Consider the following 12,626-nt stretch of genomic DNA (forward strand, 5'->3'; position numbering starts at 1 on the left):
AAACATCTTATATTCGTGAACAGGAGTAACTAACAATTTTTTTAATGTGAATTTGTTTGGCGCCAAAGCTGTTATCTGCAAAAAAAATAAAGTGCATCATAGGTTCCCATTTTGCATGTACTGTGCCAAACTTGTGTTCAGACGTACATAAAACTGGAATAATGGCAAAAATGATCAAAGATGTCTGCCATTTGAGTACAGCAAAGACATACATTGCCTCTAATTTCTTCCGATCCAAATCTCATGCACAAAAGCTCAAAGAAAAAGGGCATAAGCAAAAAAGAATCAAAGATGCCACCAGATGAGTACACTCGATTTAATTATCGCATTCACATGGCAGCAAATTCAACTTAAGCATCTGCGATTGATTTTGTACTGGATCGTTACATTACTCGAGTCAGGACACGATTCATTGAAGAAATGCGTCATGGTTTAAGACACTAGTGCGCACCTGAATGGGTGGTAAGTTAGTGAGTCACCGACTCAAAATGGTAGAGAAGGTCAAACGATGCTACGGAGAATTACGGATATAGGCTCGTACTAAGGCATAGTTCAAACTGCAACTGTAAGCAAAAGAACTCTAAATGCGTTCTGGCACCATCCTTCTATACCCTTTGTAAAATGGAGCCGTGGACCTGTTTGTGACGTGGTGCCCTACTGGTTTCGCCTTAGCTATCTATCTACTTGTGTAGCGAGGTTAACTTGATCAATATGCAGTTTCGGTGATGAGCTCCTTGAGCACGTGTTTTAGGCCATTCATCTTCTTCCGGGCTCTCTGTGAAACATTTTCTTGGAAAAGGTTAGCATTTGATCAATACGGCATCCCTGGGGTTTAGGAATGATGTTTGCCTTACCTTCTGAACCTCCGAGATTTTGATTTCAGCATCGTTGAGCTGAGAAGCAACTGTTCTCTCAGCATGTTGGAGGAGCTTCTTGTGTGATGCTTCTGTTGATGCAATCATAAAAGAACACCATGGTTAAGTAGTGGTAATTCAGGTGGCAAACGGTTAGGAAAGTAGAGCATTTAAACAGATTAATTCAAGTGGCTGTATGATGATTCATTCCATTCGCCTCTTAACAATGATTACAGTGAGCTAAAACTATAATTACTTCACTGGTGACTTTCTTCTAACCGTGTGCCAATTAGGCAATCATTTCTTTTCAATTAAAAAAATTGATTTAACCACATTATTCACCAACAAACTTCAAACCTTACAATATTGTAATCTTATGTGCCTGGATCAGTTATATGACATAAAGTTCGCAATCTGTAATCAAGTGCTCCAACAATGGTGATACTTCATACGGCTCCGCTTTGACAAAGGTTAACATGTTCCACATTTTTGGGAGTTCATGCAGTATCAGTTTGTAATAAATAGTCCAGCGAGTAAATATTTCATTTGCATTTTGCAAGTGCAAGGTTTGAAGTTAAACTTACTTTGCTTGTCAGCTACTCCCTTCAGCTCTGCATGATAGGCTTCAAATTCCTCAAGAGAGTTCTTGCAACCAAGCAACTGCTGATTAACCTCCTCCTTAAACTTCTCATGAAGAACCCTTAACTGTTCTTGTTGCTCTGCAACCAGAAGACATAGGACCAGGTTATATCATTTGAGTAACTAACGTTTATTCAAGAGAAACAAAAGAAGACATGCAAGAAAACAAGGTAAAGTACAAGGATTCACAAAGGAATCTTGCCCCAAGTGTACCTTACTAACCAAACAGGCGACTAACTTAGTCAAACCTACCTAACTTGTGGTGTGGCATGGTTAGCATACCAACCAAATACTCCCTCCATCCCATTATATAAGAACATTTCTCAAGCTGTTTTAGCTTGGAAAACATTCTTATATTATGGGACGGAGGGGGTAGGTTCTAACTTCTAAGCCTATATATATGCATACACAGTAAAAAGTCGAAAGAGTAGACGATACAGTAGTAAATACTCCCTCCGTCCGAAAAAGCTTGTCCCTCAAATAGATGTATCTAGCACCAAGTTAGTGCTAGATACATCTATTTGAGGGACAAGCTTGGGACAAGTTTTTTCGGACGGAGGGAGTAAGAAAAAACCAAACCATATTGGATAGCTGCAGACAGATTCAAAGAATTGGTACATTAAATGTTCTCAAAATAATATTTCATGGCACTGATTTTATGCTTCAGTATTCAGGCAATGAAAGTGATTCAAGAACAAAATCAACCTAGATAAGTTTTTTTTGGGGGGGGGGGGGGGGGGGGGGGGCAGTCATCTTATTATGTTTTAAAAAGGTTTAGGATATGGCGGACCTACATAACTCAGGAATCGGATCATGATTAACTTTATATGTCTATATATGAGAAATCTACTACTTATTTAAGTATAAGATTATGCAAATTGCTCGAGCTGAATAATCCAAATAGGTTAGGTATGAGTGGCACAATGGATCAAAACACCAGTACATAATATCTTTATAGATACAGCTTTCTGAATGGATTCTGACTAATGGGTCTAATTGTCATAAAACTCATGTTTCACAATAACAGACCACAAAATTAATTTCTGCAGTAACATAATATAGGTTGTACCTTCAAATGTTGATTCTAGTCGCTTTCTTTTAGATTTCCCTGCATTGACCAGCTTATCCCTGAAAATACAGTTGAATGCGTCAAAATAGTTACACCTCTAATATATGTGATATACACACACACACACACACACACACAATTAGGTGTGTATATGCAGATAAGATGTAGTTTCTTGGTAGCACCGGCAAAGATCTTACACATCATCCTGCATCTGCACCTCAACTCCCTCGAGGTGCTGGCGTATTATCTCTCCAGTACCTGCCAGTATCTGAGAACTTTTGTTTCTTGTTTCAGACTTGATCTTGGTTTGAAACCTTCCCAGCACCACCAGTAACTGATCAAAAGCCCTGGTTACAATGAAGAAATGAAATTGGACCGACCAACAATATCGAATATGTATTTCTTTATACAACCTATAAAACGGACCTGGTTAGGTAGTCATCTGGGCATTGCACTGGTTCTTTGTCTGACATTATAGTTTCTTGTGTTCCTGAATGAACTAGTAATGATGGCATATTAAATATGAACTGCAACCATTACTCGAACGCAAGAAGGTAATCAACTTTACCAGAAGTAGCAAAAGGAATTGGCGAAGGCAAGCGCCGTTTGCCTCTTCTACCCTCTTTTAGATGTGATTTCCTATCCAGATTTTCTGGAGGAGATCTATCAGGGCTGTCTACATCTGAAAGCCATTTGCGAGATTTATATCCTGCGCATGAAGGACCAATTACTTAGTAACACATCGCAGGTAAACAATTTTTGGATATACTCCTTCCGTCCCAAAATAAGTGTCTCAACTTTGTACTACAAAGTTGTACTAAAGTGAGACGCTTATTTTGGGATGGAGGGAGTATATAACAGTGTAATTTATACATCTCCAACAGCATGTGGGAAAAGTTTGGCTCACGTTATTAATTTTCCAGAACTATAGTGGTCAAAATACTGAACTTAAAGCAACAACAACAAAACCTTTTAGTGCCAAACAAGGCTAACTTCACACGCCTTTGTCCATGGCTAGTTCTTTGGTGATATTTCAGTCCTTCAGATCTCTCTCAACGGACTCCTCCCATGTCAAGTTTGGTCTACCCCAACATCTCTTGACATTATCAACAAGCTTTAACCGTCCGTGATGCACCGGCGCTTCTGGAGCCCTACGTTGTATATGCCCAAACCATCTCAGACGATGTTGGACAAGCCTCACGTATATCCTCATTCTGGACCCGATCCTTGTGTGGCCACATATCCATCTCAACATGTGCATCTCTGCTACACCTAACTGTTGGACATGTCACCTTTTAGTTGGCCAACATTCAGCGGCATACAACCATCCTATGGAACCTGCCTTTTATCTTTTGTGGCACTCTCTTGTCACAGAGGACGCCAGAAGCTTGGTACCACTTCATCCATCCAGCTTTGATTTGATGGCTCAGATCTTCATCAATATCACCATCCTTCTGCAGCATTGATCCCAAATGTCAAAAGGTGTCCTTCTGAGGTACCACCTGCCCACCAAGGCTAACCTCCTCCCCGTGCATAGTAGTACTGAGATTGCACCTCATGTACTCGGTTCTAGTTCTAGAAAGCCTAAAACCTTTCGATCCAAAATCTGTCTCTACAGCTCTAACTTACTATTAACCCTCATCTGACTATCGGCGACTAGCACCACATCATCTGCAAAGAGCATACACCAAGGGATATCTCCTTGTATATCCATTGTGACCTCATCCATCACCAAAGCAAAAAAGTTAAGGGCTCAAAGCTGACCCTTTTGGTGCAGTCCTAGTTTAATTGAAAAGTCATCAGTGTCGCCATCACTTTGTTCGCACACTTGTCACAACATTATCGTACATGTCCTTGCTGAGGGTAATGTACTTTGTTGGGATTTTGTTTTTCTCCAAGGCCCACCACATAACATTCAGCAGTATCTTATCATAGGCCTTCTCAAGCCAATGAACACCATATGCAGGTCCTCCTTTTGCTCCATGTATCTCTGCATAAGTTATCGTACCAAGAAAATGGCTTCCATGGTCGACCTCTCTGGCACGAAACCAAACTGATTTTTGGACACGCTTGTCATTCTTGTTAAGCGGTGCTCAATGACTCTCTCCCATAGCTTATTTGTATGGCTCATCGGCTTAATTTCACGGTAACTAGTACAACTTTGAAAATCCCCAATGTTCTTGAAGAGTGGTACTAATACACTCCACCTCCGTTCTTCAGACATCTTGTTTGCTTGAAAAGTTTAGCTAGCCATACTATCGATATGTCTCCGAGGCCTCTATACACCTTAATGAGTATACCTAACCTCAGACTGATTCATCGACAAACGCATGTTGGTATCATCAAAGGAGTCGCCCAGCTCTATGGTAGAGCTCTCATTCTCTCAATTGAATAGCTTGTCAAAGTACTCCCGTCATCTATGCTTGATCTCCTTGTCCTTCACCAGAAGTCGATCTGCTCCGTCCTTGTGCATTTGACTTGATCGACATCCTTCGTCTTCCTTTCTCGGATCTTGGCCATCTTATAGATGTCCCCTTCGCCTTCCTTCGTGTTTAAATGTTGGTAGAGGTCCTCATACGCCTGATCCTTGCTTAACTCACAGCTTGCTTTGCGGTCTTCTTTGCCACCTTGTACTTCTCTATGTTGTTTGCACTCCAATCCAGGTGTAGGCGTCTGAAACAGTCTTCCTTCTCATTAATAGCCTTCTGGACATATTGTTTGCGTCGCCTCCTTCCTCCCAAGGGCCCTCCTCAATAACCCTCTCCTTGAAAGCCCAACCTGCCTCTCCCTTGAGCTTCCAACACTTCGTTCTAGCGACTTTGGCGCGCTTATCCCGCTGGACACGAATTCGAAAGCAGAAGTCAGCCACTACAAGCTTATGTTGAGGGACAACACTCTCTCTAGGTATCACCTTGCAACCAAGGCAAGCACGCATGTCTTCTCTTCTCGAGAGGGCGAAATCAATCTAGCTGAAGTGTTGACCACTATTAAAAGTCACTAATTGGGATTCTCTCTTTTTAAAGAGGGTGCTAGCTAAGATCATGTTGTAGGCTAGAGCGAAGCTTAGGAAATCCTGTCCTTATTGATTCCAACTGCCATAGCCAAAGCCCCCATGATATGACAAAGTCAATAATTGGCACTAATAATCCAGTAATTGTTCAAGTTGTTAGCGATGTTTCTGTTATATCAACACAGACTGATGATGCATATGTGCCAAAGTATGTTGGTGTTGATAAGAAATACAATGAGAAGATTGCAAATTTAGCTGAAGTTACATGCATGCATACTATGGCATTGACAGAGATGCACTTGCATAAGAAAGAGGAAAATAAGATGCTGAACGTGCATGCATTACGTGGGAAGAGGTACATGTGTGTGCATGGAAGGAAGGGTTCATACACTAGCACGTTGGTGCAAGGTGTGCATCAATCTGGTTGTTTGTTTTGGTTGCCACTTTCAGAACAAGTCCAGGTTGTACACGTACAGGAGATTTGTCTCTTTGAGATTGATCACAAAATCCTAGTTTACTACATCTTCTCAAGTTAATAACCCCATGCACCCCTTCAAAACTTGTGTTAGATGTGCCCACATGACCATTGAGGTGTCCTCCTATGAAGAGCTTCTCGCCAATAGGTACACAACTAACCATGTCCTCCAGGCCTTCCCAGAACTCCCTCTTGGTGCTCTCATTGTGGCCTACTTGCGGGGCATATGTGCTGATAGCATTGAGAACCAAGTCCCGAACGACCAGCTTAGACCAAGATAATCCAGTCCCCTTTGCCTCTTGACGTCTACCACTCCATACTTGAGACTCTTGGCAAAAAACACTTAGCAAAAAACACTAATGAAACGCATTTAAAGTAGCATGAATGCACATGACAGAATATACCAAATGTTGCTTCTATTCCATCTGAATGGCTTCTCATGAGCAAGCACTTCATACAATAGTTAAGAATGAGCGCATCATGCTTTGGAGAGCCTTAACCATAAAGACACAGTAGGACTGTTGGATGCTCAGGCGCTGATAGTGATTGATCAATGATTGCTATGAAAAAATGGTGGAAATAGAGCTGATGCGGAAAAAGGAGAAGCAGAGAAGACCAGCACCCCCCCCCTCGCGACGCTCCCGCGAGCGCCGGGGGGGGGGGGGGGGGCCCCCCCCCCCGCGCCGGGGGCCCCCCCCCCCCCCCCCCCCCCCCCCCCCCCGGGGCCGGGGGGGGGGGGGGGGGGACCCTAGCCGCTGGCCAAGGGCCTCTCCTTCCCCTTCTCCCCTCCTCGCCGCCGCCACGGCGAGCTGACGGGCAAAGCCCGGCCAGCATCAGCAGCAGCGGGGCATTTTCCTTCCCCTGCTTGGTTCCTGGTGGCGCGGGCTGTCGGAGTCAGGCAACGGCATGGCGTGGGCACAGGGCGTAGCGGCGTGGTGGCAACAGAAGGCGGCGGAGGCGCGGGCTGCCGGCGGCCGTGTGAAGGGGCTGTGGGCATCGGGGGCGGCGCGTGGGTCCTCGCCATGGTCGAGGTGGATCGGATCTGCTGCGAGGGCTCGCGACTCTGCTTCCGGCGGTGGTTGGGCTTGGGCCTGGCGCGCGTGGAGGCGGGGTCTGGGCCTTCTCTGCCCGACTCCCCTGGTGGTGGCGCTCCTGCTGTCCTCCGGTCAGGTCCGGCTAGGCCTGGTCTGGACTTGTCGCCTGAAGGGGGCACGGGCTATGTTCGACAGGTGCTGGCGACCACTACTGCGTGTTTGCGGTGGTGGTTCTCGGCGATGGTGGTTTCTCGGCCTTCGACCCTCTCCTCGTCGTCCGGGCGTTACTTTGGTCGAAGGGTTGGCCTCTCCCAGCGACAGTTCATCGCTCGTCTTGCGCCCGGTGCAGCAGGATCGAGCTCGTCTCGCGCCCGGCAGCAGGACCAGCTCGCCTCGCGCCCGGCGGCAGGACCGAACTCGTCTCGCGCCCGGTGCTGCAGGACGGATCGACGGAGGCTAGTTTTGGCCGGCCTATTGGGTCTCGGCGCTAGGAGCTACCCAGGGGTGCGAAAGGTGGGGCCTTTCCGCTCGTCTCTTTGGTTGGGGTAGCGGCGGGTCTCGGGGGAGGTGGTGTCAAGGTCTTGGATGCCGGGGCGGCGGCCCTGGTGGTGGTAGCACGATGCTCTTGGGCAGAGCCTGTGGCTCGGTGCTGCCCGGTGACCATGGCCGTGCGGGCGGCATGGTTGCCGGGGTGTGGCATTCGGAGGCGGTGAGCGTTGGCCGGGGTGAAAACCTGCTCTATCTTCGGACGGACCGGCGGCGGCGAAGCTCGTTCCCTTCTTGAAAGCGTCGCCGCGGCTCTCATCGCCCGTCGTGTTGCTCCAGGGGAAACTCTGATCCTCGGATCGGGCGGTGACGACGCTCCGGTGTCGTAACCTTCTTGAAGGCGCCGCCTTGGAGCCCATGGTTCGTCGTATGCGGCTTCATCTCTTCGCGGTGGCATGTTCACGGTTGAAGTCCCTTGTTGCTCTTGTAGTGCTAGGGTTGGTGTTGCTGCGCTCAGCGCCTATGTATCCTGCCTTGGGTGTGTGCGTGTGTTGTGGAGGCGTGCGTTTGTACCGGGATGTTGTGGATCATTGCTTTATATATAAAGCGGGGCGAAAGCCTTTTTCGGCAATAGAGCTGATGCAATAAGTAGGACTACCGGTCATAGCTAAAAAAACATGCCTAAGCTCTAAGTGATAGCAAAACACACCTAGCGTTTAATGTGCGCTTAAGAATGTGCTTTGGTTAGAAAAGTGCATGGCAGTGGAAAAATGCAAATTAACAGCTAGCGTTTTTAAAAAAAACTTTGCTATTGGATTCTCTAACTCCCAATGTTTAACTTTTTTTTTCAGGAAAAAGGACAGGAGCTCTGCCAATAGTATTTAACCGGTAATAGATGCATAGAGAAACAGTCAATTTATATATGTAAATACATAAAGGAAAATGTGTCCCAGAAGAGTATTGTCCTCATGCAGAACAGAAGGGATAATAGTACTCTGTAAACTAACACTGTCACCTTCGGTTTTATAAATGTAGCACTAAATCTGAAAGGAACAAAACATACTCTAGAAAACTATTGATTTGCATGTAAAAAGTATTAATGTGTATTGAAAGTTGCAAAGTCAGTATTCTGACCTTTCCCAAAGCTTGGAATAGAAATTTGAGCCATTTCATCTTCAGTTCGCGGAATGGGTGAAAGAATTGGTTGTTTTTTGTCCTCGCTTTCTTCTGGAGAATTAGGAGATCCACTGTTACATAACTCATCGGTTTTATCCATCCCATCCTGGATATCAGCAGTACATGAATGAGTGACAAACAGATAGAGTTACTCTGTTACATGAGTATAGAGAAAACAAATTTACAATGGCTGGGAAAAGATTTATAGAGTTGGAAAGCCTACCAATGGCTCAGACCCTGGATCAGAAGCATAGGAACTTGATCTTGACCTGTTACTTTTTGGATACTTGGGGCTGTATGTGTCATCATGTAGCATTTCACTTCCATCGCGGTAGCCATTTACATTAGTTGCAAAAGTAGGACTCACAAAGTCATCTCGCATGTCTCTGAATCTGTCTGCCAATGGACTGGCAAACTTCTCTCCGAGTTTACAATTTACCTGGGGATTTGCCTCATTGTCCCATGGGTACATTTTCGGTTCAGGTGATGCACTAGCAGTACCAGATGGTGGCGAGTTAAAATTATTTCCCGCTGCTTTATGTGCCTGGGGGCTTCTGTCTGAAGCTTTGCTCAAATTAGCATTCTCCTTGCGGTGCAGCAATGAAGAATAATTTTCCTTGCTCTTTGATGAAATATTCTGAGAAGAGAGCTTATCTTCACCTGCATTCAGTGTCGTGGGCAGCAACTTTTCTGAAAACTGCATCTTCTGAGGCCCAACTTTAGCCATTCCATTCAGCCGTTTCTCCCTTGTAGGGCTTCTAGAACAGCTCTCAGCAGTTTTCCCAGTTCGTGACAAAGAAGAAAAGGAGGTGGTTTTCTCTCCTTTATTCTCTGATGGTGCATTTCTAGAAGATAGCTGTCCTCCCCTATCATCCGGTGTGATCTTGTCAGAAATCATGTCAGAACAATGGACCTTCTTAAGCTCTACTTTAGCCTTCCTATTTGAGCTTCTAAGATTTCTCAAGCAGCCAGAGTTACCAATTGCAGATTTCCCCGCAGTTTTGGATGTGCATTTCTCATCAAAAATAAATACATTGTCCAGTGTTTTCTTTTTGGGTGCAGAACATGAAGTAGACAACTGTTTCTTTGCACTCTGGCTCTTATCCTGCTTCTTGGAGGCTGCTGGTGCTTTCTTGCGACCCAAGGTGCGAGTAACAGGCCTTATTTCAACTACTTGTGGAGTACCCGAATCTGACTCAATTGGATCAGAGGATGGTTTACTCTTTGCATAGGTAGCTGTTTGACAGTTCAGCAGATCAGGTGTCTTGATATTATCAGGAAAAGGTGATGCGTAGACCTTCTTGTTCCCTGAAGATGGTCCATTGGCAGTTAAACTTTTAGGTTGGTTAGGTGTCTCATTGTCTTCAGGGTTTGGTGAAGCAACAGTCTGCTTGGTTTGTGATGTACCAAGGATCTCCCACAGCTTCATCCTGAGAACTTCGCTGTTGGGTTTGGTTTTATCTGCAGATTCCACTTGGCGCTTTCCTTGTGAATTCACGAAGGGCGTCTCTTGCAGTTGGTCAAGCTGGCTGTCTTGTTCTTTTCTTGTTCCAAAGGAAAAGGTTCCGGTTTGCTCACGTGCATGGTCATCAGGTTGTGATAGAGAAGCCTTAACAGGGGCGGCTTCGGGTGCCTCTGTAGCAGATCCGCCATGGTCTGCAGCTTCTTGTGAGACCCGGAATGAAGCACTATAACCTTTCAGGGGTCTAGATCTTCCATCAGTTCCCTGAGACGGGTTCCTCTCGAATGCAGGGACAGTAGCAGCATCTCTGCTTCTTGATACAGAACCTGGCCTTGGAGTTGGGATGCCAATTGATACCTTAGGAAATTTACCAGATGGATACAGGTTGCTGGCCAAACTCCAGTAATCACTTGATGTAGCCTAGACCACATCATAATGCATGAGTTGTTAAATACTCCCTCTGCTCTTACATTTCTTTACAGAGGAAGTACTACTGTGAAAGAACAGCTAAAGCTGAAACAGGTGGCACATCCTACAATTTAGCAGAGGAAGTTGTTACTCACTTTCTGGATATTCAGCTTTTCAATTTCCGCCATTGCAGCTTCTGGGATAATAACAGACCAAATTAACTAAAGTTGAATCTGATAAAAGGAGAACAAGAGAATTAGGTAAGGTTCCACCAATGTTAGAGCATCTTTTAGGATCAAATTAAGCTCCACAGATGTATAAATAGTTAAATACAATATGAGACTATAAGTCATGCCTGAGACCAAATTTGGAAATGCACATAAGACATAACTGTGCAAAATATTCTCGTCAAGTGCAACTTATGCCAGGTCTGAATTGCTATGCAGTACTATAATGAGTCAAATTGAATATGCTGCTGAGAGTAAGAGCATACCAACCAGATCGACTTAGCTTACTAGGAGAAATACTAGGACCAGCCCCTTCTAAGCATATATTGAATTAATATAAAAGACTAAAATTAACAGGTGCAACTGTGTCATAGAGCACCGGACTAAGCGTGGTCTCAGCGTTCAGAGATCGCCTTCCACAAGCAATACAGCTTAGGTCGAGTAACTTATCTCGGGAAAGCAATACTGACACATTTGTAAGACTTGCGGCAGCGAACCGCGTGTAAAAAAACATTCCAACAATAAGATCCATGGAGGATCAGGTGTTCCATAGCAACCAATCGGAACCGAGCGAAGCACAGCGAAATCAGACGACGTGAGCGAAAAAAATGCAATAACAAGCGTGCAACCGAGGCGAAATTAGAACGTATAGATTAGGAAATCCACAGATGGGCACCTAATTCCAACCCATAAACCCTAAAAGTTCGCGTGCGGCGGCGAGGTACACCGGGGTAGCAGGCCGGCGGCGAGATGGACCAGGGGCGCGGCCGGCGGCAGGGAAGACCTAGGCTTCGGTCGCCATGGTCGCCAGAGAGAGAGGGGGGGGGGGGGGGGGGGGGGGGGGGGGGGGGGGGGGATTTTTGGGGGGGGGTGGCGGGGTGTTCGGGAGGAGGGGTGGTGATTTCCGGAGGAAAAAGTTCATTTTAAGGGCCGTTTGGAACGCAGGTAAGAAAAACATTGGAAATAGTGTAAAACGTAGGAATGGGAAAGGAAAACATGTGTAAAACATAGGTTTGGAAAGCGTAGGGAAACTTTCGGCTGATACTGTTCGGAACACAGGAATTAACATACAAATTAAAATGCAGTTATTAACTGGTTGAATAAAATTGATGGCATCTAGCCCAGCACGCCCATTTGCGAGCATTGCCCGGATGAACACAGCTCACATGCACCACCTGTTTCATTTTCACATGTCCTTTCCATGGTCCATCTAGACCCAGTTCATCCATATACGCAGATTCTGTCTGACAGGAAGACAGCGAGTCCAGTGCTGCAGCGTTGCCTCGGGCATACGCGAAGAAATGAAGTTCCGGTGGATGTTTGAATTCCTGTGAAATCAGAGGAAGTGGTGGCCTTTCCTTTGGTTTCCTGCTCAAGCTTTCCTGTGTACCGAACGCTGCTACAGAGCAAAAAAACTACAGGAACTCAAATCCTCCACTTTTCCCACGAATTTCCTTTGAACCGAACAGGGCCTAAACCTTGAACTTACAGAGGTGAGCTCAACCAAAATCCAGTCTCAATGGTTGGCACTATGAACTTATTAATCCCGGTTTAAATCGAACCCTAAAACTGTTTGGGCATCAGGAAAGAGATGATCCTGAGATGACATTTCTCAGGTCGCTCCTTTGATGGGCCGGCCAACCTGCAAAATAGTAACGATTTTTTTTATGATATTGAAAAATGTTTGCAAAACAGAAAAAATGTTTATTCTTAAATGCAAAAAACTCAGGAGTTGGGAAAAATGTTCGTGAACTAAAAAATGTTTGCAAATTGGGAAACAGAAAAT

General features: G+C 45.3%; 1 protein-coding gene across 2 annotated transcripts; it reads right to left on the minus strand.

Annotated features, from left to right (window-relative positions):
• Positions 1-271: 271 nt before the first annotated feature.
• On the minus strand, positions 272-11,673 carry LOC125551270 (meiosis-specific protein PAIR3-like). Of its 2 annotated transcripts, none has more exons than XM_048714441.1 (11): positions 11,517-11,673; positions 10,769-10,846; positions 8,967-10,625; positions 8,702-8,849; positions 3,131-3,271; positions 2,989-3,052; positions 2,760-2,909; positions 2,563-2,621; positions 1,439-1,573; positions 855-946; positions 272-775 (listed from the first exon to the last, which is right to left on the minus strand). In XM_048714441.1, exons 2-11 carry the CDS (start codon positions 10,799-10,801, stop codon positions 707-709), a joined length of 2,550 nt encoding a protein of 849 aa, XP_048570398.1. In that variant the 5' UTR covers positions 10,802-10,846; positions 11,517-11,673; the 3' UTR covers positions 272-706. The 2 variants fall into 2 exon arrangements, with proteins under 2 accessions (XP_048570398.1, XP_048570397.1); XM_048714440.1 differs by having other exon boundaries at positions 2,989-3,061.
• Positions 11,674-12,626: the final 953 nt, after the last annotated feature.

The sequence above is a fragment of the Triticum urartu genome, chromosome 4 (genome assembly GCF_003073215.2).
Source record: "Triticum urartu cultivar G1812 chromosome 4, Tu2.1, whole genome shotgun sequence".
NCBI classification, from domain to species: domain Eukaryota; kingdom Viridiplantae; phylum Streptophyta; class Magnoliopsida; order Poales; family Poaceae; genus Triticum; species Triticum urartu.

Bases quoted from the DNA above. Each gene is read 5' to 3' on its own strand.
- LOC125551270 (XM_048714440.1), bottom strand. From the start codon at position 10,801: ATGGCGGAAATTGAAAAGCTGAATATCCAGAAA. The intron at 2,910-2,988 runs GTCCGTTTTATA...CATTGTAACCAG, and splicing joins CCAGATGACTACCTAACCAG to GGCTTTTGATCAGTTACTGG. The intron at 776-854 runs GTAAGGCAAACA...AATGTTTCACAG, and splicing joins AAATCTCGGAGGTTCAGAAG to AGAGCCCGGAAGAAGATGAA.